We start from the raw sequence: 27,144 nt of genomic DNA, 5'->3' as shown, positions 1-27,144 counted from the left end.
TGTTCATAGTGTGGGAAAATCAGCCCCATAATCAGAGTGTAGGAGGGAAGATGGCCACTGAGCCAGGCTTCTAAAGTTTTCATTACAAACTATCTGCAGCACAAGTGTGAGGTCCTTCAGAGTTACAGGTTTGGTGGGGACAGCCCTGGAGTAAGCAGTCTGCGTATTAGCACCTTAGCAGAATTTGCTGAGGCACTGTTTCAGTCAGCTCATTTGTATACCAGTGAGATCTGTTAAGAATATTCTTTATAGTCTTTATCCAGTACTAGCACAGAGATAAAAGCTGTTGCATCACAGTAAAAACAGACTCATTAAATATTTGGCTTCACATTTGTACTGAATGATGAAAGAATTCAACCGCCTGTCAAACCCTCACCAAGTAGAAGGATCCAGAATACCAGAAGAGCCACTTATTTCCTCTCTGGGAATTGTACTGAATGCTATTGCGAACATTTGGTTATTTAATTGTGGAGTGTCAAAGACACAAGCTGTAGAACCATGGGGGAAGCCAAAGGGTGGCTTACAGATCACATGTAGCATGTTCTGTATGGGGAAGAGTTGAGAGTCCATATTCTCCGTTCAATACAAGATACTACAGAACAGCTAAACGGCTCAGGGGTCAGATGGAATTGGAACTGATTTACAGACATGTGATTTAGGGCAGATTTAGATTAAAGAAAGCTGATAAATTCAGTCATCCATTCATTTACATATACAATGACTACCAGGCTGCTAATGGTCATTTTGAGTGATTTTATAAGAATTAAATAGAAATAATAATGGAATTCCTGGGAATTTTCCATGTAGGTGATTTCTTTTCCTTCGTGATAGAAGTAGGTTTCTTCATATTTCTTTATTGATTTGATCAAACATTCCTCATGCTGTGTGAGTCTTCAGAACTTAGTGCTTAGAAAACACCCTTAGAAGGCAAAATACAAACCTTTACAGGCAGTTTGCCTTCCAGAGACCCGGAGAGCTCTCATTTCCCCCTTAGCTGACTTTCTCAGCGCCACCACATGTCCTTTTGGTTGCTAGTTTAGGGGGCCTGCGTGAAGCTTTGCCATTAGGAGCCAACCACTGAGATAAAAGCCTTGAGATGCCTGTGGTTAAGAAAACATCCAGGCCAGCTCCTGCAGGTCTTCTGAATGTACTGGGCCCTGGAGACAAGTGAGACCTGCTGCACTATTGTATTCATGAGATGCACAAACACAGACTTGTCTTTCATTCATATTTGCTCAGGGTCTATTCCTATGGAAAATTCTCCTGTACAGACAGGGAATTAGATACACAGAGTATCTGAGCTTTGGTCCTTTCAAGACAGCCATTTTTGTTGTTTTCTCTGTCCTTAATCCTACGGTACTGATAGCTATAAAAACAAAGCTGAATGATAGATTCTTAGCCAGACGTCCCCAGATATCAGATGGTTTGTTGCCCCTCACAAAGGTGTGAAAGTTGGAGTTTTTAGTCATAAAGATTTTCCCTGCTTTAAAATGGGTGGTCCTGAGGGAGAGAGATGCATTTCAGATGAAATGAGGAGCCTTTATGTGGTGGTAGATGATTGTACAAAGAATTTCACTCGGTTTTAATTTATTCACGCTGTATGGTTCACACCTCATTTCTCACAGATGCAGAGTCAGATGTTGGGTAATAGAAAATATGCTCCTGAATTAAGGTGCCAAAGACATCTTTTTGCTAATAAGTTCTTGCCTAGATAGAATTGGCCAAGAATACAGAAGAAATGTGCTACCCCCTTTTTTCTCCTCTTTTGATTTTAACAAAAAGAAATGCTTGAGCATTTTAAACAGTGGCATAGGGCCTTTGTAACTGGAACGTATGATGCTGAATTCTTGTCAGTTTCAGACCCTCCCCGAAGAGTTTCGAAATTGTAACTGAATAAGATGTAGGCTTGGCCCTTTTAAAGCTCTAAAAACCACCTCAGTGGAAAGCTATGAGTTGTTGAGAATCTAGAAGCAGAGTCCGTATCGTTCATGTTTTCTTGAGAAGCAACAGTAGTCATTTATTTTCTGTTTTTTTCTAGGAATAAAATGGCAAACTATGACAGAATCCTGAAGGTTCACGCTAGATTAGAAACCTCGATGTACAAAGGAAGAAGCTAGCGTTGTGATGCTTTTATATATATATTTAAAGTTAAGTAAGTAATAGGGAAAAGTCTTTCAAACAGCATAATTTTATAGATACTTGAATTTACTAATATTTGACTTAGTGTAACGATAAGGTGGCATATTGGCAGTGTGGAATTATGGATGATCACATAAGACAATGCCTATTGTAAATTGGCTCTTAAACAGGCCTTCATTGATGTAGCAATGTGCACAACTTGTTATTGGAGGCAGAAATTCTGATTTCATTCTTGGCTCTGGGCTCATTATCATATCACCTAGCTGAGGTGCCCACTTAACCTGTCCCCACCTGTCCTGAAGGGGTGACGTCCTCTTCACAGCAGTCAGGAGTGACCTTGAACCAGAGAACAAAGGGAGATGCTGAGGATATGCCTATGCCTCCCCTGTGAACAACTTCCTTTATATTCTAAGAACCTTGCCCTTAATTAAAAAATAACAGTGACATCACAAAGGGCTCATGAGGAATTATACTTCTGTCCAATTCATGAAGATCCTATGCATCTTAGAGATTGAATTTTCCACTTTTAGGAAACCAAAAGACGGTATTTGGTAAGATTTGTTTAGAGTTTGATTAAGAGACAGGTGCGTAGTATTTAAATTAGGCTCTCCACATTGGGGGCACGATGACAGTTTTTTTCTTACAAAAAGTAATTCATGGCTAGCAGAAAACGGAGAGAGTGGCTGCTATATTTAGTTGGATCCTTCACTCTTTCCAGGATTCTGTTTAACATAAAGCCTGAATACTCTGCTCCTGTGTATCTCATCGGTGCTTTGAAATTTGAATTTTGATTTACTTTTTTACTTAAAACCTCAAGAATGTCTTTAGGGGGAAGATGCCTTTGGCTGAAGGAAATGAGGTCATAGTCAATTCTGAACTCTGTTTCCATGATAGGAAACACTAATGAGTTGCTATAAGCAAAATAGTTTTTTTTTTTTTTCAGTTTCTTATGCCAGGATCAGTCCTTTAATGTATTTCTGTGATATGTTGAGCAATACATTAAAATGCTTGTTCAAATGCAGACACCTAAATACACTGCCCTGTGCTTGGTGAGATGGTTGCCAAGGATTCAGGCAGGATATTTGCTCCTGTGGAGAATTCAATAACTTAAATAAAGTCCTTAAAAGACACTGTTGGGATTCTGGTGTAGATCCCATAGAAAGTTCAGCAGCAGCTGTCCAGGCTCCCAGTAATGCCAGCAGGCTAAAGTTCCCTGCCAGATTATGTCTGGAAAGAGCCTAAAGGCGTAAGTGCTGATGCCAGCTCTCCAGCAGTTAGATTCTCAGGTGAAGTCTAGAAGCACCTTCTACTCAGAAGGCCAAAGCTCTGTGTGACTCTGTTTTAGGGCTGTATGTAAAGACTGGAGCCATCTCTTAGACTGCAAGAAGGCATCCATTAGAAGCAGGCATTGCTTTCTGCCTGAACCTGATGGTTTGAAGAAGTACTGCTGCTGACGTGGCTTGGATAATGATTTTCTGTGTTGAAGGTGGTAGAGGAGCTATCACAGAAGAATTATGGCTGAATATTGACATTTGTTTGTTGATGGGCTCTCCATCTTAGGACCTATTAGAGAGCACATTATTCATGATCTGTTCATTTCTAGGGATTCCATGTGTGTAAGAAGTCTAACATTTGTAAGAGATTTTGCCTGCCAGCTCAGTCCGATTTTTCTGCCTTACCAAAGGTGAAATCAGAGCTTCTGATGTGTACTAGATGGGCACTTGGTCCCTCATTTCCTTAGGCCTGGACTGTTGCCATTGCCGGGCTAACACTTGCCCCGCTGCTTGATGCCAGATGAGCCCTTTAAGAGTGTCAGTAAGACACTATTATTCCTCATCTTTAAAGGCTCCATTGCATTTAACATAGAACCCACCTTCATGAACTGGCCTACAAAGCTCCCCAGGATCTGAGCTCAGCTCACAACTGTGTCTTTTTGTACTCTTCTTACCCATGTTCCAACACCACGACCTCCCTTTCTCTCCTGCACAACACCAAGTTCATTTTGTCCTCATGGCCTGGGCACTAGTCTTCCTTGGAGGCATTATTCCAAACCTTGCATCTCCACATGGCAGCTTCTTCTTCTTCCTCTTCCTCCTCCTCCTCCTCCTCCTCTTCCTCCTCCTCCTCCTCTTCCTCCTCCTCCTCCTCTTCTTCCTCCTCTTCCTCCTCTTCTTCCTCTTCCTCTTCCTCTTCCTCCTCTTCCTCTTCTTCTTCTTCTTTTTTTTTTTTTTGTGTGTGTGTGACAGGCAGGTTCTTAATCTTTCCTGTTGCTCAGGTGTCTCCTCCTTGGAGAAGCCTTCCCTAACCACCCATCTGCTTTCGTTGGGTTGCTTGGTAGCATCCATCGCCTCTTCTCCTGCAGTTAGAATGTACGCCTACTGGAGCAGAGACCTTGTCCTTTCCATCTAATGGATCTCCAGGCCTCAGAACACCTGTCCAGGAAATATTTGTTGAAGGGGTAATGTATTAATGAAGTGATGATGTAGCCTGTGTTTCTTAATTTAACTGATAAATTTCCAGCCAGAAGCAGAGAATCCATGTTGGTGTGTGCAGCCAAGCCATTGCTGTATGAACATTTTCCTTGGAAATAGCAAAACAAGCTCTCAGATTCTGGAATTCAGGAATCAAATTTTAAGAACTTGCTTGCTTTTAATAGAGTGTTCCCAGTACAAAGGTCCTAGAAAAGAATTTGAATGGGTTCTTCTGCCACTTTTGCCATAGACTGAATCTCCATGTAGGTTTACCCAGTCAAGAGCCCTGCCACTCCTATTAATGCCATCATTCAATGCCATTGAAATCTTCCCTTGGCCCAAGTGCCCCTTCCTTTAGGGGAGGAGCCCGCTGCCCTATTTATGGACATGCATTTGGGAGACTTTTGGGAATAAGAATAATTCTTGGTATTTCAAAAGTATCAGGGATTTTATATCCTGCTATTTATCTGGAACTAGTTGGATTTGGAAATACAACTTACATGTTGGTAAGGTGGACGTTTAGCTAATCACCTTAGCTGTAGCTAAATGACATTTGTTAATTTTTCTGCTCACAGTAGATTTCAATATTTTTAACTTGAAAAAGCTACAAGCTTATTGGAAATAAATGAGATTTTGCTAACCTTCTAAGTAAACTAGAAATGATATTTTTAAGTTTTTCAGATGGTCTAGGTAAAGAACTGTTTCACTGACCTAAATAAAACCTTAATAGATTCAGAGTTTGTGAAGCCATCAGCCAGCCTGACCTACACAGTTGTGGAAAGGTTGAGTTTCTTGCTAGAATGTTGATGATTGCCTGACCCTAGGAGCTTTGTGCTTGAGGACCTACTTAAACGTGCCAGCTGGGATCTGTCTTCACTTGTTAGAAATCAGATTTTCCAGGCCGGCGCCGTGGCTCAATAGGCTAATCCTCCACCTTGCGGCGCCGGCACACCGGGTTCTAGTCCCGGTCGGGGCGCCGGATTCTGTCCCGGTTGCCCCTCTTCCAGGCCAGCTCTCTGCTATGGCCAGGGAGTGCAGTGGAGGATGCCCCAGGTGCTTGGGCCCTGCACCCCATGGGAGACCAGGAAAAGCACCTGGCTCCTGGCTCCTGCCATCGGATCAGCGCGGTGCGCCGGCTGCAGCGGCGGCCATTGGAGGGTGAACCAACGGCAAAGGAAGACCTTTCTCTCTGTCTCTCTCTCTCTCACTGTCCACTCTGCCTGTCAAAAAAAAAAAAAAGAAATCAGATTTTCCTTCGATTGTATGTTTTTGATTCAGTAGTATCTCTGGTCCTCAAGAATCTTAGACTTTCTGGATTTTAGAACAGAAAAGCAAGCCAAATTCCACTGAAGTCATAGAGCAGGTGGCAGCTGGGTCCGGATCCTGCCAGCTGCCTCCTGCCCCATCACAGTACCTGTCTACATTCTTAGTCATCCTGGACCTCCTTTGATCTTTTGAAGTCATCTGGACATTTTTTTTATTGCATCTGAAATTTGAAATTCATCATTTAACTTGGGACTGAAGGTTAGTGATCACTTCCCCGTGGGAAACATTTCCTGCTTCCCAGACTTGTTGAAAGCCCCTTTTCTGTACTGAGTTCTCTCACCTTGGTTCTGGGATTGGTTTTCTCTTCAGTGGAACATGTTAGGATGTGCATTCCTTGAAGTACAGGACTGTGACATTTTTTTCATTGTTCTTGGTTTTTGTTTTCTGCCTTGTTTAATAATGTCAAATTCACAGCAATGGATTGTAGATGAGAAATGCTGTTATTAAATCCTTGCCTCCCTGTGGATGGATCTTGGTAATTCTTGGCAGGTTTACAATGGTCATCATGAAAGCAATTTTTGAATTATTATGTCCACAAAACTTTCAACTTTCTGCTTCTTGCATAATCTTAAAATCAGTCAACTCCATAGGAGCTAGTCTGTTGACATGTAAGATTTGAATTTAGTCTAACCAAAAGCAGTCAGAATTTTCCAGGCTATTGGTCACAAGCAATGTCCCAGCTCTTTATTGTCACCCTTTTTGAACCTTAACCTGCTGCCTCTTACAGTGCTCATTAGTGGGAAACTGTCATTGGGGTAGAGTCTGAACCTGACATCAGGTACTCTGATGTAGGATGTAGGGACCCAAAACAGTGTCATAGTCACTAGACAAATGCCATCACCCCCATGTCATTGTATTTTAGGACAAAGTAGATGAGCAACGTAGGTTTGAAGCATGAGACTGAATCCTAAGAAACTATAAGATTTAGAAATAGAATATAAGAAATGAGATAGGAAGAGGCAAATGGGAAAAGATTGGCCAGAAAAGGTAGAAGGAAAATCAAGAAGAGTATCAAAACACATGTGGAGAATTCAAAGGTGAAAAGACATCACATAGGATTTATTGGCGTGTGAGAGGGTCCTTGGTAAGGTTACTAGGGTGATAGGGAATATTGTGAAGAGGGAGAGGGAGATGTGGTGACAGCATAAGCAGATGATTCTTTCCAGAAGCTTGGTTCTACAGAAAAGGAGAGAGGTCCTTACACAGAGCACTGGATATGGGGATTGTGTAGAAAGGGGGAACATGAGACTAGGAGCCAGTTGTTTTGGTTTCCTATGTGTTAGTTTTCTAGGTAGATATACTATCTAAAAAACAGTACAAATAAAAAGGATTGAGTAGAGAAGCCAGGGGGATATTGCTGTCTTCTAGTTGATTAGCAACCATGATTTTTAGCAGTCTGGGGGAAGAGTTTCTGTATCACAAGTGCTTATATGCTAATTACAGTCTCCTCTCTTACTCACCACTCTTCTATATATTTATAGTTGAAAATAAAAAGGAAAAAATGTTGATTTTTAAAAAATCTGTCCATTTAGTCATGCATCCTTGTGGGCAGGGAGTGATGTGAAGGATTTTTCTTTTATGAAATGTTATTCCATAGGAATCCTATCTTATACATTAATGATAGAAATTTAAGTCCTAGGTCTCTTTTTAATAAAGTACCACTAAATTTTCATATTGGCAAGGGAGGTAGGTGAATTTGAATATAGAAATTAATTTAGTAGTCATTTAATGAGGAGATGGAGATTTTGGAGATGCTACTTCAAAAGTGGAAAAAAAGATGAGAAAAAATTGAAGTTTGTTCTTCGGAATAAGCAATAGAAATGCATGACAATGACCATTCTTTTATAATGACTTGAATTGGGAATTGTTGAACAGGATTCACTGGTGTCGCTCCCCCTCTTCATGGAGGAACGACACAGGACCCTGCGCTGTTCTTTCGTCTGCTCGGCCCTCCCCGGGTTTGCTGCTGGTTCTTCCCGGGTTGGCTACTATCCCTTCCACCTCCGTGGAAGGGCAGTTCCCCCTGGCCGCATTCCCCACTTCCGCAGGGGAGCGGCACACCGCCGGCCGGCTCTTCTCGGGGGCTGCACAGGTGTTCCTTCAGCTAGATGTTCCCCATAGATGTTCCTGGTGCATGCCGTCTCTCTCCTCCTTTATAGTCCTCCTCCGCCAATCCCAACTCGGCTGCCCACACGCCGAGTACGCTGCTCTCCTCCAATCAGGAGCAAGTCCTACAGTTTATTAGTTGAACTGGAGGCAGCTGTGCGGAAGCTGTTTACTTCTCTCCCAACGCCACGTTGTGGGAGAGCAGATGCATAGAATAAGTCTTAATTTCAGTAACTTAGTCCAGTCCGGATTGCTCCCCACAGATCCCCCTTTCTTTTTATTTTTTGGCGTTGATACGCGCCTGTCTTCGGTGTCCCGCGGCACACACTCTGCTCTACTTGCTAGAGTTGCCACAGGCTCTTACAAGTCCTATCAGGCAAACCGAATCCGGGTCCTCTCTTCGCCATGTTGTGAGGAGGTTTTTAGGCGCTGATGCGTGCCTGTGTTCGGTGCCCTGCAGCGCATACTCTGCTAGCCGCCCAGGTGCTCATCGCCTCACTTAATCAGGCAGACCGAATCCAAGCCTTCTAATTGCCATGTTGAGGGGAGGCCTTTCTATTTCTCTATTTCTCTATCTCCGGGCATTCCTATTTCTCCCATTCCACTTCTATCTTCCAGCATTCCTATTTCTCTCACTTTACTTCTAAAACTTCTGTTTCTCTTATCCCCGCAGCTTTCCGGCACCTCGCCCCGCCGGCGGGTTCCCGGCTCTGCGCCGCTTCAGCCCACGCGCCTCTCTCATCTGCGCAGCTTCCCGGCTTTGCGCGGCTCGGCTTCTCGCGCTCCGCGGTCTCCACGCTTAACCCTTTCGCGTCTGAACCACAGCCTACGCCAGCCCCGTTCCCTATCTATTCACGCCCCGTGCTCTCTCTGCACGCGGCGGCTTCCGCGAGTAACACAGCGTAGCTTACGTGTCCGCCACTAGCATTCAATCTAAGTTCCCCGGGCTAGCCTGGCGAATTCAACCCAGCGTACGTCTCCGCCCCACGGTTTGGCTTCCCGTCCTTTGCTCCCCGGGCTAATCAGACGGATCCCAACCTGGCTTGCGTCTCAGCTTCTGGTTTCAACTTTTCGCCCCCTATTCCCGGGCTAACTTGAGAACCCCAAAGTGGCTTTCGTCTCCGCCTCGGCCTGCCCCCCGCGGCTTCAATTTCCCTAACATTTTTCTCTACCCGGTATGTTTCCCCAAGCTTTCCTCCAACAATACTCCTCCCTCATTTCTCCTGGCCTCTCCCCACAGTCCGCGTCCGAGTCTGTTTGTTCTAGCTTTCACTTTCGCTTTCGACCTTAGAGATTTCTCCCAGCTTCCCCCCGTAGTCCGTATACGAGTCTATGCCTAGGCTTTCAACAGCTTCTTCCGGCACCCTTTTCGTCCGGCTTTTCCCTAGGCTGTTTGCTAGTCTCTCTCTCCGGTATTTTCCCAGTTCTTCCCGTTTCTTCCCTCCCAAGTTTCATATCCGTCCTAAGTTTCCTATCCAAGCTAGGTTTCCTATCCGAGTCACGGCACCATTATGTCGCTCCCCCTCTTCATGGAGGAACGACACTAAGCCCTGCCTAGGCTTCATATCCGAGTCACGGCACCATTATGTCGCTCCCCCTCTTCATGGAGGAACGACACAGGACCCTGCGCTGTTCTTTCGTCTGCTCGGCCCTCCCCGGGTTTGCTGCTGGTTCTTCCCGGGTTGGCTACTATCCCTTCCACCTCCGTGGAAGGGCAGTTCCCCCTGGCCGCATTCCCCACTTCCGCAGGGGAGCGGCACACCGCCGGCCGGCTCTTCTCGGGGGCTGCACAGGTGTTCCTTCAGCTAGATGTTCCCCATAGATGTTCCTGGTGCATGCCGTCTCTCTCCTCCTTTATAGTCCTCCTCCGCCAATCCCAACTCGGCTGCCCACACGCCGAGTACGCTGCTCTCCTCCAATCAGGAGCAAGTCCTACAGTTTATTAGTTGAACTGGAGGCAGCTGTGCGGAAGCTGTTTACTTCTCTCCCAACGCCACGTTGTGGGAGAGCAGATGCATAGAATAAGTCTTAATTTCAGTAACTTAGTCCAGTCCGGATTGCTCCCCACAACTGGGCAGGATGTGGCCTTTGAAGCTCATTACCGTGTCTGTTGGTAATCATTTAATGTATCCCTGAGAGAGATGTATTGAAACACAATTTATATTTCTTTAGAAAATAAAGGACTCATCTTGCCATCAGCCTAGCATACTTGTGGAAGCCCTAGCCCCAGCCCTTAGGGTTTAGAGTTTTCAGCTTAAGCAAAACACAGGTAGTAACCCCTAAAGAAAGGGCATAGACTCTTAAGTCAAAGCTAAACATGAACATGTTGCATTGCTTTCTCTTTGAGATTATGAATGATGTTTACTTTCAGTGACCCAAATACTTGACAGTTTAGTCCAAGGTGAATGCAGTTGCCCTTCAGTGCTCATGGGGTATTGGTTTTAGCTCTCTGAGGATACCCCAGTCCAGTGATGCTCAATCCCTTATTTAGAAATGGCCCAAGCCGGCACCACAGCTCACTTGGCTAATCCTCCGCCTGCAGCACCGGCACCCTGGGTTCTAGTCCTGGTCGGGGTGCCGGATTCTGTCCTGGTTGCTCCTCTTCCAGTCCAGCTCTCTGTTGTGGCCCAGGAAGGCAGTGGAGGATGGCCCAGGTGCTTGGGCCCTGAACCCACATGGGAGACCAGGAGGAAGCACCTGATCCTGGCTTTGGATCAGTGCAGCGTGCCGGCCGTGGCAGCCATTTGGGGGGTGAACCAATGGAAAAGGAAGACCTTTCTCTCTGTCTCTCTCTCTCACTGTCTAACTCTGCCTGTCAAAAAAAAAAAAAAAAGAAAGAAATGGCCCAGTATTTGCATTTAGCCCTACACAGCCCCTCACACTTGCATACTTTAAATCCTCTCAGTCTGTATGTTCTGTACAGTCACAGTTATGTTTTTCCTGGTACGTTCCATTCGCAGTTGTTGAATGGATGACTGACTGTGTATCAGGAGATGACAAGGGAGCCTTGGAAAATAAGAGTTTTTATTGAGTTGGAAAGGAAAAGGTGCAGTTTTAAGTGAACTTATTCAAGAGAGCAAGGGATGAGTGTAAGTAAAAAAAAAAAAGAAGAAGAAGAAAACCCAAACGAGGTAAATATCCTAAAAGTCTAGTTTTAAAAAAAAATTTTACATAACACTATAAACTTACTAAAATGATGAGAATGTGCGAAGTGCTGAGTTTAGGTGTTTATGTTTGCTATTAAAAATCAGTGTGTTGCTTGTTTATATTGGCATATGAGTAGGGAAGAAAACTATTTAAGGTGGTTTTAAAGTTGTGGTTGTGATCTTGGCTGTCGATGCTGGTTTGTTTGTGAGTGCAGTGTGAACATATGCCCCTTCAGACTGTGGAATTAGATGTTGATTCTAATGAGATTCTAAAATTTAAAAGTCCTACATTTTCAAGTTTTATTTCTTTCTTTTAATAGCCATGAAAGTTTTATTTTATCTAAATCAGTCCAAAACCAGCAATGATTATCATTCATTATATTAATCATATAGTGAATATATAGGAAAGATAATAAACCTAGGATATATTGGCCAGGGAATAGAGTTTGAGATTTGAGGGTCTGTGATATGTAGGATGTACAACAGGTGAGGTATCATGGTTTAGTCACAGATTTAAAATAACGGTAGGTTATTTTATTATTTAAATAAGTAGTTATTGGGCAATGTAGTGAGAGCCCTAGGAAAGAATGTCACATGCTAGGGAGAAAATGGAAAGAGAAAAGAGGGACCAGAACTAAGTTTGCGAGATATGACTGTGTTTGGAGGTTGGATAGATCACAGCCCATCAAGTACAATGAGAAGGACCCTGAGAAACCGGAGGAAAGCAGGAGAAGGTACTGGTCTCGGGAGGGAAGCCTGTTGGCCAGGGAAGTCTCACGGCCTGGGTGGGGCTCCTAAGAGGTCAGGCAAGAACAGGAGAGGACCAGCAGTCTGCATGTGGGCCCCAGGAGCACCCCAGTGGAGTAGGTAGTGTTGGTAGAGTAGGTAGGGTTGGAAACCAGATTGGAGTGGTTGCCAAGAAAAGAGAAAGTGAGGAGGTACAAGACAGTAAGATGAGTAGTAGTTGTTATTGTCTTTTTTTTAAAGATTTATTTATTTATTTGAGAGGCACAGTTACAGAGAGAGGAAGAGACAGAGAGAGAGAGGTCTTCGATCCACTGGTTCACTCCCCAAATGGCTTCAATGGCCAAAGCTGCACCTATCTGAAGCTAGGAGCCAGGAGCTTCTTCTCCCATGCAAATGAGGGGCCCAAGCTTTTGGGCCATCTTCTGTTTTCCCAGACCATGAGCAGAGAGCTGGATTGGAAGTGGAGCAGTCAGGACTCAAACCGGCTTCCGTATGGGATGCCAGTACCACAGACAGATGCTTAATCTTCTACTCCACAGTGCAGGCCCCACAGTTGTTTTTGAGAAGCTGAATCTTGAGTGGCAAGCAGAGAAGTATAATAGTAGCTGACTGATGCCAGGGACGAGAACTCAGGGGACGGCAACTTTGTTTTAAAGATGAGAACAGCTAGTGTGTGATCGATATAAAGGAAAACATTCATGGAAAAATGAAATTAAAAGATTGAAACCCATGCATAGTTCTTTCCATAATGCACATTTTGCCGTGAACTCTCTAAAGACCCTATGTAGTTTTGGTAGGCTTTCCATCTATACAGTGTGGATTGGCTAGAATATAGGCTAGGATGCTGAGGTTCAAAGGTCAACCTCAGATCACAACCCAGCACAAGTGGCTCTGCCCCCCAGGATCTAAGGTGCCCGTGAGCTGTTATTTTCTGGCCCATGGGAAAGGGAAAACTAGGGCAAGTATCTTTTATCTTGAAGAATCTGTTGTCTTGTTGATCCAGACTTAATTACAGGTCACAACTCAGCATAGTATTTTTTTTTTAAGATTTATTTATTTATTTGAAAGTCAGAGTTACACAGAGAGATAAGGAGAGGCAAAGAGGGAGAGAGAGAGAGAGAGAGGGAGAGAGAGGTCTTCCATTTGCTGATTCACTGCAATTGGCCGCAATGTCTGAGCTGTGCTGATCCAAAGCCAAGAGCCAGGAACTTCTTTCAGGTCTCCCACATGGGTGCAGGGGCCGAAGGACTTGGGCCATCTTCTACTGCTTTCCCAGGCCATAGCAGAGAGCTGGATCGGAAGTGGAGTAGCCAGGACTTGAACTGGTGCCCATATCAGAAGCAGGCACTGCAAGCGGTGGCTTTACCTACTATGCCACAGTGCCGGCCCCTCAACATAGTCTTAAGCTAGGTCCAGGGGAACCAGCTGAAACTAACTAGAGGTGAGTGTCATGGCATCACGGGGTTAAGCTGCTGCTTGGGTTGCCCACATCCCATATGGGAGTGCTGGTTGGAGTCTTGGCTCCTCCACTTCTGATCCAGCTTCCTGCTAATGCACCCTAGGAAGCAGCAGGTGATGGCTTATGCATGTGGGAGACCCAGATGCAGTTCCAGGCTCCTGGTTTCAGCCTGGCTCATCCTCAGCTCTTGTGGACATTTGGGGAGTAAACCAGCAGATGGAAATCAATCAATCTCTCTCTTCTCTCTCTCTCTCTCTCTCTGCCTTTCAAGTAGATCAAAAGGAGTAAAACTCAGAGGTTCATTACTAAAGGAAGATGGAGGAAATGGATTCGGGGAAGAATCTCTTGTACAGACTAAGAGCTCCTTGAGGTGGGGAGGGTATTTACAGTTTATTAATTTCTGTTTCTAATTCACGAGCAGTACTTGACTTAAATTGATACTCAAGTGTTTGGTGCATTGAATTGACTATTAAAACTAACCTCCCCCTTCCAAGAGCTGCAGTTCAATTGTAGGCTCTGAATTAATGATCTCGCTCCATCTTTCCTTCTCCTCTAATGTTTTCTCTTTATGTTTATACCACTTCCCAGCATAAACATACCAAAGGAAATATAATATTTACTTCAAAGATTTGCTTAAAGATCTGAAATGTAATGTAAGTGGAACAAGAAAATGTGTTAGCTTTATTTGGATCACTGTGCATTTGGACTTGGTATTTACATATGCTTTGGGCAACTGAGCACATGCCAAGTTGATAAGTCTTTTATTCAACAGAAGGAATAGCTGTGATGGTGAAAAGAAACCCTAAATAGAAAGCACAGATATAGCATAGATTGATATTTGTACTATTCCCTTCTTTGAAATATTAAACATATTCCAATATGTATTGTAAAGATAGGAACAAATGGGGGCTTTGCTATGGAGTCACTAGTTGTATTTTGCATAATGCTATATTATGTCAATGAGTGTAAAATTTGCTTAAAGTATTACCCTAGCCCTTTGCTCATGATATTTTTAACCATAAAATTATTATGAGGAAGGGAAATTATGTGACAATCTGAGCTATTTGTTTTTTAGATATTTACTCTACACGCCTAAGAAATTCCTTAAAAGTGGCATGCTGTCTACTTGGTGTAGGAGCTTTCTTGTTGCTTGGAACAAAAAAAATCTGCCTTCAAACACAGAGGCAGGGCCAGCATTGTGGCACAGTGGTTTAAGCCAATACTTGTGATGCTAGCATCCCAGGTTGTATTGTTGGTTTGAGTCTTGTCTGTTCCACTTCCAATTCAGCTCCCTGCTAATTCACTTGGGAATCCATCAAATGATGCTCTGAATACTTGGGCCCCTGCTACCCACATGGAAGACTCAGATGGAGTCCCTGGCTCCCGGCTTAGCCTAGCTCAGCCCTGGCAGTTGTGGTCATTTGGGGAGTGAACAAGCAGATGGAAGATCTCCCTCTCTGTCTCTCTGCCTTTCAGATAGATAGATAGATAGCCAACCAGCAGATGAAAACTACCCACCTCGTTCTCTCTCTCCCTGCCTCTCTCTCACTCTGCCTTTCCAGTAAATAAATAAATAAATAAATAAATATCAACCCCCCCCCCAATAAAGTACAGTAGCATATCCACATGTAGGGGAAACAAGAGCAGAGAATAATTCTTCAGGTATGTTCATAGTCTGTCTCCTCATATCTCCACTTATGGAAACTAAGGCACAAAATACTTAAGTATCTTAAGTAACAAGCAAACTGTTAGATTTTACATGGTGTGTATTTAGGATATATAAGCAGAATTGTTATACATTAAAGTGTGTTGTTTGAGTTCCTTAAGAGATACGAGACAAACTCATCTTTCAGCACTTAAGAACAATATAGGAGGAAGCCAGGAAGAAGAATGTGAGAATAAACTCTGGAGGGGAGAGGGGAATGCTGGCCGGCACCCCTCCCAGCCATGGCCAGTGCCTGTCCAGCATGGGGCCGATTTCATGTCATAGCTGTGATTGCTAGCTGAAAAGGAAATAACAGAATTTGAAAATTACAATGGAAAAGAATAGATCTGTAGATTCTGGGGTTGGGAGGGACCCTTGTATAGAGATGGGGAAGTAGGAGAGAAATGAGAAGGAATTTGTGCTTCTATTATTAGATTAGACTGTCCTTCCCTGTGTTTTTAGCAGAGTCATTGTTCTGAAACTGAATGTAAGTTATGAAATCCCTGCTGACTGTGGACTAGGAGTGTGCTTGGTGGTTAGCATTTCTGCTACTCTCCTCGGGCTTCCCTTTAACCCCTCATCACCATAGCCTTGTGGCCAAGGAAGGTGATTGCACCCAATGACCCCAGCTTCCCTGCTTTTCTGTTTGCAGAACAATCAACCATGACGACCGAATCGGGTTCAGACTCAGAATCGAAGCCGGACCAAGAGGCCGAGCCACAGGAGGCGGCGGGTCCGCAGGGGCGCCCTGGGCCGCAGCCTGGGCCAGAGCCGCCCAGCGAGGAGCAGCAGGCCTTGGAGCAGTTCGAGGAGGCTGCGGCGCATAGCACCCCGGTGCGGAAGGAGGTGAGGTCCCTCCAGCCTCTGCCAGACTACCAGAGACCAGGGGCTGAGCTTTGGCAGGCTTGGCCTTCGCCTGTGTCTCTCAGCACTGGAGACAGCTTTGCAGAGTCATCTGTGTACGTGGTACCAGGCAGATGAAGTATATGCAGTTTAAAGGCTGTCAGCGAATGACACTCTGCAACCTTGCTTGCATAACTCTTCCTCTTAATTAAAACACTTCAAGTCACACTGAAATCGTTGGCCATCTCTAGATGAGAGAAAATAGATGGCAAACTGACAGCTTTAATTGCGTGTGTTGTTTTCCATTTCATTATGAGGGTTAGGGTTTTTTGTTTGTTTTAATTTTTCCCAGAACTCTCTTTTAATGGAAGTTAATGTAGGTCTTTTTCCCTTCTATGTGCAATACAATTTCAGAGAGTTTTTAGAAAATGGAATTAAAATGCAAATTTATTTGGTTGCAAAATTTTTCTTAATCCCATGCATAAGAATGGGTCTTTAAAAGTTAATGAAAAATTGATATTAGGCAAGAGCTATACACACATCTCAAAATTTGTTTGAACTTAAATACTTACAGTTGCATTTCTCACTAACTTCTGGAAACATGCTTGCATGTAGGTTTTCAGTTCTGTTCCCCCTTTGAGTTGCTTCGAGTGAAGTATTTCTTTTTAAAAGTTTTCATATGAAAGACAAAGTGTGGTTTGTACTGGACCTTGAATGGTCCGTGTTTAAGTTTACTTTGTCTTCAGACTTCACACTTGGCATCAGCATGTCCTAGAATACCAACTTGTATGTGGTAAAGAAGTCTGGGACTCCTGCACTTGGTTGTCCTTTTACGGTTTAGCGGTGTATTTGCCCAGCTAGATACTCTCGGAGATGTTTACAGGAGACGCATGAAGTCAGCATATGAACAAAAGGCTTTAGATGCCACAGTACATTAGTATAACATCAAACTGTGTTTACAAGCAGGTTATTTCTTTCCTCATGGCATTTGTTAGTTCTTTTAAACCAAATTAATAAAAACCTTAAAATTCGCTGTGTAACCTAGATGCCCCTCTGATCTAAGAGGTTTTGTGTTGAGAGCAGGGTGTTCCCATCCCAGCCTGGCATACTGAAGCAAGGAGTTGTTGTGGCCACCATGGTTTCCCTATTTCTCTTCTTTTCTGCTTGTGGAATGATGATGGTAGTTAATAATTTTTTTTAATCTCCCAAAAAAATTTCAAATTACTACACTTTTCTTCATTTTTTCCCTCTTAACTCTGAAATGAAATAACACAAAAATGTGACATAATTATAGAAAAGATGAGACTCTGTTCCTAGACATGATTAAGCACACAGTCATGCACCACTTAACGATGGGATACATCCTGGGAAATGCATCACTGGGCAATTTCATCATTGTGCGAACCCAAACCTGGATGCTATAGCCTGCTGCACATCTAGGCTGTAAGATAAATGTGATCATAAAATCAAGCACAAATGAAAATTATGTCGAGATGCAGGAAACACGAGATAGGTGAGGCTGTTGACTGTGTAACAGGACAGTGTTTTAAAATAAACAGGTTTTCATAAGTAGAAGGAGTATAATGACAAAACGTATAGCATAGTGACTCCATACCACCTGGACCATTTTGTTTATTACAATTATCAAAAATTAGGTACCATATATCATTCTGTGTGGTATACAGTTAGGTAACTGGCTGTATACCAAGTTTGTTCACATTGTATCATCACAAATGGGTGAGCAGTGTTCCTAGCAACAGCCAGTCTTCAGCAACATTATTATCTCACAGGACCACCATCATATGTGTGTGGTCTGTGTGCAGAAACGTTGGTAGGTGGTACAGGACTGCACCTTCTGTGGGCCCATGTCTGAAACAAAACAAGAGCAGTGGTCCTCAGCCGCTGGACGGATTGATGGCTGCAGCACTGCGCAGACACCTGAGGCGGTTCCTGCTCTTCCAGCCATTACTTTCCCAGCCTCGGAGACTCATGCAGCTCTTGGGCCTTGGCGACTTCCACTGAGAAGGGGAGAGTTCAGAAAAGATCGTTTCTAAGCTTCCTCCACAAAATTCTTAGGTTCATACTAGGGAGCCAGTTTTGTTGGAGGTAGAATGAAGTATGTTTGGGGATATAGTGATAGTTAAAACATAGGCTTGGCTGGATTTGAATTGCAGGCTGCTCATTTTGCGACCTGCAGCAGATTTCCTAGGTGCCTTGTGCCTCAGCTGTCATCTGCCAATCAGGATAAGAGTACCCATATCACAGAGGTGCTGTGAGGATGAAGTGAAGTAGAGCATTTGCAAAAGTGGTTGATACTGATGTTGAAATTTTAACACATCGTGTGGCCACGACTGACATTTCATTTGAGGTACTTGGTCTGCTCTTTCATAGCTGTTGAAGTTGTTTTAAAATGTGCGAGCTTCAGGGGTAGGTTCATCTTCCAAGTTCTCTCAGAACCTGACCTTGGAGTGACAGTGGTTTGAGATGTCTCTGGAAAGTTGACATTTAAATAACCCAGAAAGTTTATTCTCACATTGATACTTTTATTTTAGTAGAGGAAAATGAAGTTTCACTTTCCCTACTACATAGAGGGATCAAAAAGTTGATTCCGGGTAAAATTTAAATAAAAATCTAGCCTCAGTTGAGTTGTTGTTGGCTGAGATGAAAATATAAATTAAATATGCAAAAGTCATATACATTATAAAGTACCTGATTAATATGTGTTATAGGGGTTGCTATGTAATTCCAAGGTCACCAAATTTCTCCTTAATTTACTGCAAAGCCAAGATTAATGATAGGTTTTTAATTTTCTGCACCTATTTTACTTTCTCTGTGTTTCTGTTTGTGAGCTATGGAACACTGCCATGTGATGGTTCACTCACTAGATGCCTGTAATGGCCAGGACTCGGCTGGGCTGAAACCAGGAGCCAGTTCTCCAACACAAGGAGCAGGAACCCAACTCCTTGAGTCATCACCACTGCCTCTCAGGGTCTGAAAGAACAGGAAGTTGGAGTCAGGAGCAGAGTTGAGGGTCATACCCAGGAACGCCAACCTGAGACATAAGGGTTTTAACCATCAGGCCAAGTGCCTTCCCCCATCACGCCTGTTCTAATGTTTTGATATGGAAAGACTGGCAAAGAAGTTAGGCCAAGTTGTCAGGGCAGGTTTTCTTTAATTTCTGTACTGGTGTTAGCCTAAAGCTTGCCTTCTCGACTACTCTGACCTTGGAAATTGATTATTCGATTTTGTCTCAGTTTCTTTTTATAAGCTCAGCAGATGGGTCTCTTTCTAAAGAACATCTCAAGACGTTGTCTTGAATTTCTGCTCAGCTAGTAGGAGACGGGACTTGATTAGCAATCTTCTGGATGGAGAACAAGATGGAAAATGCAGGAAAAACAGAAATGTATCCTAAAATCCAAAACAACTATGTCAGAAATAGCTTTGTGATTAGACTAGAATGTTCTGAAGTGGTAGATGTTGATAAAGAAGAAAAGTTGAAAGTGAGCGTTTAGCCCAGTGGGTAAGACGCCCGCATCCCACATCAGAGTACCTACATCAGATTCCTGCTGCTGGCTCCTGACTTGTTTTATGCTGCTGCAAGACCCTGCAAGGCAGTGGTGATAGCTGAAGTAGCTGGGTTCCTGCTACCCATTTGGGAGGTCTGGATTGCATTTCCAGCTCCCAACTCCAGCCCTGCCCCAGCCATTGTGAGCATTTGGGAGTGAACCAACACATGATATCTCTCTGTGTCTCTCTGTCTCAAATAAATAAATTTTAAAAAGAAAAATTGAGATCATAAACCATCAATACTGTGCTTACCTTGTAGTTTCTGTAGTTCTAATTGTATGTAGTTGTTCTAGTTATATGTAGTTGTGTTCTTGAGAGAGAACATTTCAAGAGGCCCACACATCATTTCAGTGTGTAGCTGTCTTTGGACAGTGTGTTTCTGTTGGCAGACTTATGGAAATGGTAGTCTGGCCATGGATTGAACTTGCACCTGGGTCACTGGTGGTTGTTAATAGAAAAGAGGGATATGGTAGCAGTAGGTAGGGAAGAGTAGGCGGAGAGCTTTCCCAGTGCGTTGACTCAGCGGAGAATTGTGTTGTTACTTAGGATTTCCTATGAGATTCTGGATCTAGTCTGGGCTGATCTGCTGTGATCTGAAAGCAGATTAAAGCTTTTGGACCGATTTGATCTCTTCTTATAGTGGCTCATTACAATAAAGAGAAGCATATTTAGGGGATTACTGTGATGAATTTTAGTTCTGCTGACTTCATCAAATTGATTTAGCACTAAATCAAATATTTTAACAGTGGCAAAATTACTGCAAAAATAAATAGTTGAAGCTGTCTAGGCCTTAAAGTTTATAAGATACCTTGTACAAATATGGACAGGGTGGTTACAACAAGTCACCAAATATAGAAGAGTACAATAAAATGCAAATATTTTATTTTGAGTATAACATAAGAAAATATCTAGGTGAGGTATTTTAGAGGCCTACATAATCCAGTCCCTTTTTTAAAAAGCTGAGTCAGTTTTTCCTCTTGGGTATAGTGAACCTTGATGACATTAGCTAACTGGTGTTGCTAACTTAAATATTGGAGTGGAACTGAAATACGGTCCTATTGGTACATTTAAATGGAAAAAGTTATTTAGGTGACACTTAGAATTATAAATACCTGTGAATAGTCTATTTCCCTCTCGCTCTGGGAAATGGAAGGCAGCCTGTTTCCAAAGTGTTGTGCTATTGGCTGAGCAATGCAATATTTATTCCCTGTGTTGCAATGAAAACTGCTCATTGTTTGCTCTTCACAGGTCACTGACAAGGAGCAGGAGTTTGCTGCTGCAGCTGCAAAACAGCTCGAATATCAGCAACTTGAGGACGATAAACTTTCCCAGAAATCATCTAGCAGTAAACTCTCCCGGTCTCCTTTAAAGATTGTCAAAAAGCCCAAAAGCATGCAGTGCAAAGTGATACTTCTGGATGGGTCAGAATACACCTGTGATGTGGAGGTAAGGAGGTATTCTTAAGCTTTTCTTTCCTAGATACTGAGAGCTGGGGAATGTTGGTATTCAACATTAGGAGATGCCTCTTTGTTTTTCCAGAACTCTGGAAAATTACTAAGATCCAGTCTCTAAATGCTAAATTATTTCCAGAGTCTCTTAGTAGAGTGTCAAATTACTAATATGTTTGATGTTCCAAAATGATGTAATCAAAAGTAAAATGTTATCCTAAAAGAGGTAGAATTTCTTAACACTTTCCATGGTAGGAAAAAGAATTGAAGGCTTTAAAATCAGCTTTTCTTTAATATGCTGGTTATGAGCTATTATTTAAGTTAATTTCACCTTTTCTGTTTGAATAATTTATGGTCCAGTCACTGTGACTTGGTAGAAACTTATACATTGGCCAAAATATAGTGACAATGAGATCATTTGAAATGTCCACATCCTTTCCTTGCTCAGAGAATAATTAACTTTTCCAGCATACGTGGTGGTGGGCATCGCAGCTTCCCTATAAGTAGGCATACTACTTTCTCTTCTTTCTTTGTAAAGGAAAACTGAACTCTCTTTCAGAAGAGGGCCGTTCAGTGCCTTTGGTCAGAGATGTGTTTCAAGGCCATGTTAGCCGATGAGAACGACACAGCCTGTCAGTAGCTGTGGAAATGGATGAGCTTTAGTTCTTGTATCACCATGAAACAGGGCATGAGCCTCAGCTGTGTGTAACCCCAGGAGCCACTTTCTCTTTCAGCAAGGTGATGCAATTTCAGATTTAGCATCTTCAAAGAGCTCCTTCTTCCTACCTCCAGCCTCTCCGCTTGTCAAACGTCCCCCTAAGCCAGCTCCTCCCAACTCAGGCTTCCAACAGGTTCCAAAGGCAATTCACAGATATTTCTATTCCTCTTTCCTCTTGACAGCCAGCACCAAGTACCCTTGATTTCTCACATTCCCCATTCATTCATCTCCACTACCTCTGTCTCATTATGCCTGTGTGATGGCTGTTGTATTATGCGTCATGCATCTGTGTATCAGTGCCTTTCTTGAAACAGAAAATTCAAATCCATTGCATATTGATAGTCATTTAGGGTGGAGATGAGTGATGGGTTACTAAATTACTATCAATTATGGGAATGTACCAAAAATTTATTTTTTAAAAAACTAAATTCTTAGATCAAAAGTTATGTAGTGTGTCATATACTAATTTATAGAAAATGTAGTTATCTTGCAGTGTTACAAACACTGATGAACTTCTGTACAGTTTTCCAGGAACCCTGTAGGGTTTGCTGTGGACAGATCCATGTCTTGCATTTTGTTGGTTTTGATGTTCCCTGATTTCTTGGATCAAAGTGTCCAATTATAGATTAAGAAGTTAATTTTGGAAATGGTGAGCTCTGATAATATACTTCTAACTGGATTTATTATGAACCTTAAAGGACTTCTGTAACCTTGAGAGAGACTGTATTTTTCAGTATGGATTCCAATTTCTCAAAAAAATTGATCTAAATGAAGAGAAGCTTTTCCCCTTAACTTTGAGGAGAGTCTTCCTATTGATTGAATTTATATAAGAAGATAAATCAGGGTACTAGCAATCCTCTAGTCATGGCTGCTGGAGTTTTCTAAGGAAGATTCTAGAAGAAAGCTTACAGTGTCTCCTGTAGGGGGCATAATCCTTCTGGATGATCAAATTTTAACAAATTTTGATATCCATGCTTAAAATTCATGACATAGATAACTACTGTGGATTTGAGTACAGAATTTTGTTTTGTAATTAACTTTGTTGTATACAAATGAGTGTTATCTTTAAAATCATTGTGAATGTTTTGAGTGGCATAACAATGTTGGTCAGTTATTTTTCTTTATAATTAAATGTTTTATAAATCTCACCAATTGTTGAGAGAAGCTTATTTCTGGGGTATAAAACCTTTTCAAAAAAAAAAAAAAAGAAATTTGGTTTCATGACAGACAGTGATAATAGGAAGAATATACTCACTGCTGACATCTTTGTGAAGATGAGGAAATCTGGCCATAGTAAATTTAATGGGTTTCTTTGGAGCTAACTGAATAATAAAAATGGCAGCGATCTGTGGTGCGGTTCTCAAGGTGACAATGAGATGCTGATTGAAAAAGTGTATTGAAAATGCTGCTTATTATTTGACATCAACTATGGAAAGGAAAAGTTGGCATTTCCTGGCATACACAAGGTATCCTAGGTAAATAGACCATGAAGAGCACTGTCTTGGGGAAGTGTCCATCAGTCTTTCCTCTAAATTGAGTTTTTATCAAAGGTTTGGATGAAGGCACAAAAACACAGCTGAACAAAAATTTTTAAGCAACATAGAGCTTAGAAAGAGTCTCATGTCCCTAGTATCAGAGTCCGGTTTGCTTGTAAAATGGTGTAGCGTGTGACACGGAAGCAGAACTGCCAGGCTAACGTTTTGCAAGAGTGGAGGTAGAAATGTCACTGTGTTTTAAGGATCAAGTGAAGAACAGCAATGTGCTGGGAGGAGGGACCGTCAAGACATTTTGTTAAGGTGGGTAAAACCTGTCTCTGGGCTGGCTTACAAACTCATTGCAGCCTAACAGGGCAATGTACCTGTCAAAACCGGTCATGAAATCACAGGCTACTGTGTGTAGTGGTCAGCTTGAGAAGGTGGCAAGCCTCCGCTCTGCCTGTGCTGGACAGGTCATGTCTGCAGGCTGTGTCTCGTTCACATGGACAAGTACTCCCAAGTCACCACAATGGTGTGGGCTGATGGACTTGTCCACTTGTGACCTGTGTGAGTTTGAGTAGCTTCCTTAAACTCTCTGAACCCCAGTTTCCCTAACAGAAAAGGGGGGAGGGGTGAAAATACTTGCCTCAAAGAGACATTTTATTGAGATTAAAACTGTAATTGATTAAGTATTTTCTGGGATATAGCATATCCTAATAAATGGGAACTGTTTAATATTGGTAATAAGAAAAATGAGCTCTGACAAGTTTATTTAGCAGAGAGTTACTAGGTGGCCAATGATCTGGAAGCTTTCCCATGAGGAATGATCAGAGAAATAGGATGTGTGGTCTATGGAGAAAATAAGTTTTGGAGGGGACAGGACAGCTAATGTCAGTTACCAGAAATATAGTAATTGAAAGATTATTGTAATTTTTTTAAAATGCATAAAACAAGAAGCCAAGGTAGTAATTCCTGGAAGTCAGATTTTAAATAAACAGAAAAAGAGTGATTTAAATGACTGCAGTCAGCATCGTAGTGTGCGGTATACTCTGCCTTAGAAGGATTCCAGGGGGAGGCATGTGATGCAGTGGCTAAGTCATGTGGCTTAGCCCCATCCCATGTGTGCATCCCATGTGGGAGTGCCTGGTTTGAGTCCCAGCTACCTCACTTACAAACCAGCGTTCCTGCTGATGTGCACCCTGGGAGGCAGATGCTTGGGGCCCTGCCACCCACAGGAGAACCCTGGATTGAGTTCTGAGCTCCTGGGTTTGGCCTGGCCCAGGCTTGGCTGTTGCCAGTGTTTGGGGAGTGAACCAGTAGATGGAAGATTTCTCTGTCTGACTTTTGAATAAAAAATTTTTTTAAGAATTTATAGGAAAGAAGGATTCCAGCAGAAACTGTAGGTGCATGTATGAAAGCCACCTGTTCATCAGAGGCTGCAGCAGACCAGAACACTTCTGTTGTCCCTTTTTACTTGGACTCCTGGGGGGAAGATGCACACACACACACACACACACAAATCTGAATGCAAGAAGCAGAATTGCTTTCTTAATCCCCGTCCCCAACATGTGTAATTATAGGCAACTTTAGAACAAAATACAGTAGACAGTAACAAGCAGAACTATTTTTACGCTTAACAAGGCATCAAAAAAGCATTTTATATTAATGCAATTGTAATGTTCTAATGCAATTGTCGTGTGATGATTTCCTTAATAGCTTTATCACTTGCCATCAAAACTAAGAAGATACAACTCTGCCACTACTTTATTATGAGAATTTATGGTCACCTGTGTAGGACCCCAAGCTAACAAGCATATTCACACACACACACACACACACACACACCTTGGTCCTTTGAAGCTCCAGGATAGCATTTGCTCTTGCCCAGTGGGGCTGCGTTAGGAAAGACCTGGCCATCTGGAAAAGCAAGATACAGGAGCAGTTATCTGAGAGCAGGGACTAAACAGTTACTGCAGCTCATTCACACCCCACATATTTCGATGGCAGCTTTTTGATATTGTGGTGGTTCTTTGTAACTTCCCTCTAGCAGCTGGCTTAGAGCACTGTTGCCTGCTCGATTTTTCCACTTGAGAGACTTTTTTCTCCATGGTTTTCCAAACTGCTTGTCTTGATTATCTACAACATAAGAAAAGATCATGCCATAAGCAAGTTGATATATGTTTGGGACTTGTTGACACTCTACCAGATTTTCATCTGTGCCAACAAGATTCCCTTTTTATTATTTTTGTTTGACTGATAGAGAATAGCAGCAACTTCTGATGACCAATTGTTTTCTGTTGTTGATTTTTTATTTTTGGATATGTAGATACCATCCTTAGGGTCACTCCCTAAATATACCCACAATGGCTGGGGCCAGAGCCAGGGGCTTGGAACTCAATCCAGGTCTTGTACATGGCCGCGGGACAGGGTTGGGGGAAGTGGGAGGGGGAAGCAGGAGTCTCACTACTTGAGCTATCACCTCTGTCTCCCAGGATCTGCATTGGTAGGAAGCTGGAGTCAGGACCCAGAGCTGGGAATCAAGCATGAAGATATGGAACATGGGGATCTTAACTGCTAGGTTAAACTTAGGCCTGCTCTGTATAGCCAACCCTGAAGTTGCTGTTTATGTCTCAAACATAAATTTTAAATACAAAATAAGCAAGAATTCCCCAGCCACATGACAAAGAGGTAATCACGCTCCCCACAATTATTTTGGTCCCTTGCTCCTTGTTGGGTGGGCTGACTTGCATCTCACTGATTAGCACATGGGGTATTTCCTAATGACCATCCAATTAGACATTTGATTTCTCTTGTTTGGGCACCATCTTAATCCAGTTTGCTTTGGCTTGAGGAAAGTAAAACCAAATATATGCCTTAAATTTGGTTCATATTTCATAATAGGATATTTCAAAAAGTTCATAGACAATGGAATTAAAAAATAAGTTTACTTTGGCAGAGAAACTTCTGGAGCCTGTGCATTTGAGGCGTCTTCAGAAGGTTCATGGAAAGTGCATGTTGTAAAAAAGCTGCATGAATTTAAACACTTCTGGACCAAAATCAATGTCCTTTAGCCCTATTTTTGAATGGCTTTATTGAAGTACACTTGAATAGGTTTACTGCTGCATGTATAAGATGTTTAAGCCATTTTATGGTGGTGCATTTTGGCTTGTTTCCTCCTGGAACCCTGATGATGGATTTGTCCCACGCATCCTTAGGAAAGTGGTCCGTGGATTACCTCAGAGGGGCTACTCAATAAAGTCCTGCCGTGGTTCTCTCCCTATCTGAAACCACATTTTACTTAGCCTGCACATATTGCCAGCTCCCTGGTGCTCAGTAAATCCACACTGGGCTCGCACTCCAGAGAAAAATGCCAGTGACTCAGCCACACTGGAGGGAGATTTGTCTCTGGATTGGCACAAATCAAATAGTGCATTCAAGTGCAGCAATAAAATCATAAAAGCTGGCCCCTGGGCTGAGGCCTGATGGTTCATGAGCTGTGTGACAGAGAACTGGTCAGGTCCCTCCAGAGTGAGCTCACGCTCTAGTCTACTTGACACTAACAGGCATTTCGAGGGAACATCCAGAGATGCTCCAAGGAACCAGAGAGGGTAAAGACATTTATGGGACTGTGTGCTAAATGTGCTTTCATCACCTTCTCACTATTGGTCAGGGAAGGATTGTTTAAAGACTTGCCAAATGATCTGTCTTGCTGGCCATTCGGTGTCTGAATTTTCCACCTGCTATATATTATGTAATTGGAATACTTTCCAGTCGCTTTGGAAGCTCTGGACTGGATGGCAGATAGAATTGTCACAATCCAGAAAGCTGAAGATGGCAGCTATTGACTTGCTTGAGTTGCAAGAAATGTTGAATAATTGTAAAAAATTAAAAATAACACTTTCAGGCCAGCAAAAGTATTGATCCTTCATAAATACATGCTTTTTGATTTAAGCCATAACATGCCACTTGGTGGATCTCTGTGCAGCTGAATGAC

The 27,144-nt window shown here is 42.7% G+C and overlaps 1 protein-coding gene across 50 annotated transcripts in view; it reads left to right on the top strand.

The window, feature by feature from the left end:
• The window catches only part of EPB41L3 (erythrocyte membrane protein band 4.1 like 3), a 267,762-nt gene that overhangs the window by 149,445 nt on the left and 91,173 nt on the right, over nucleotides 1–27,144 (top strand). For 42 of the 50 annotated variants that reach the window (XM_089305302.1, XM_070049950.2, XM_070049935.2 and 39 more), the window contains exons 2-3: nucleotides 15,752–15,945; nucleotides 20,758–20,955. In XM_089305302.1, coding sequence (XP_089161428.1) covers nucleotides 15,763–15,945; nucleotides 20,758–20,955 — 381 coding nt within the window. In that variant the 5' untranslated portion in view covers nucleotides 15,752–15,762. The remainder of the gene's footprint in view (nucleotides 1–15,751; nucleotides 15,946–20,757; nucleotides 20,956–27,144) is intronic. The other 8 variants (XM_089305310.1, XM_089305306.1, XM_089305307.1 and 5 more) reach the window with 1 other exon arrangement.

The sequence above is a fragment of the Oryctolagus cuniculus genome, chromosome 10 (assembly GCF_051225735.1).
Source record: "Oryctolagus cuniculus isolate XC-2025 breed Fujian yellow rabbit chromosome 10, ASM5122573v1, whole genome shotgun sequence".
Classification (NCBI taxonomy): Eukaryota; Metazoa; Chordata; class Mammalia; order Lagomorpha; family Leporidae; genus Oryctolagus; species Oryctolagus cuniculus.
The sequence above is the reverse complement of the archived record's forward strand: the minus strand, read 5'-3'. Positions and strand labels throughout refer to the sequence as shown.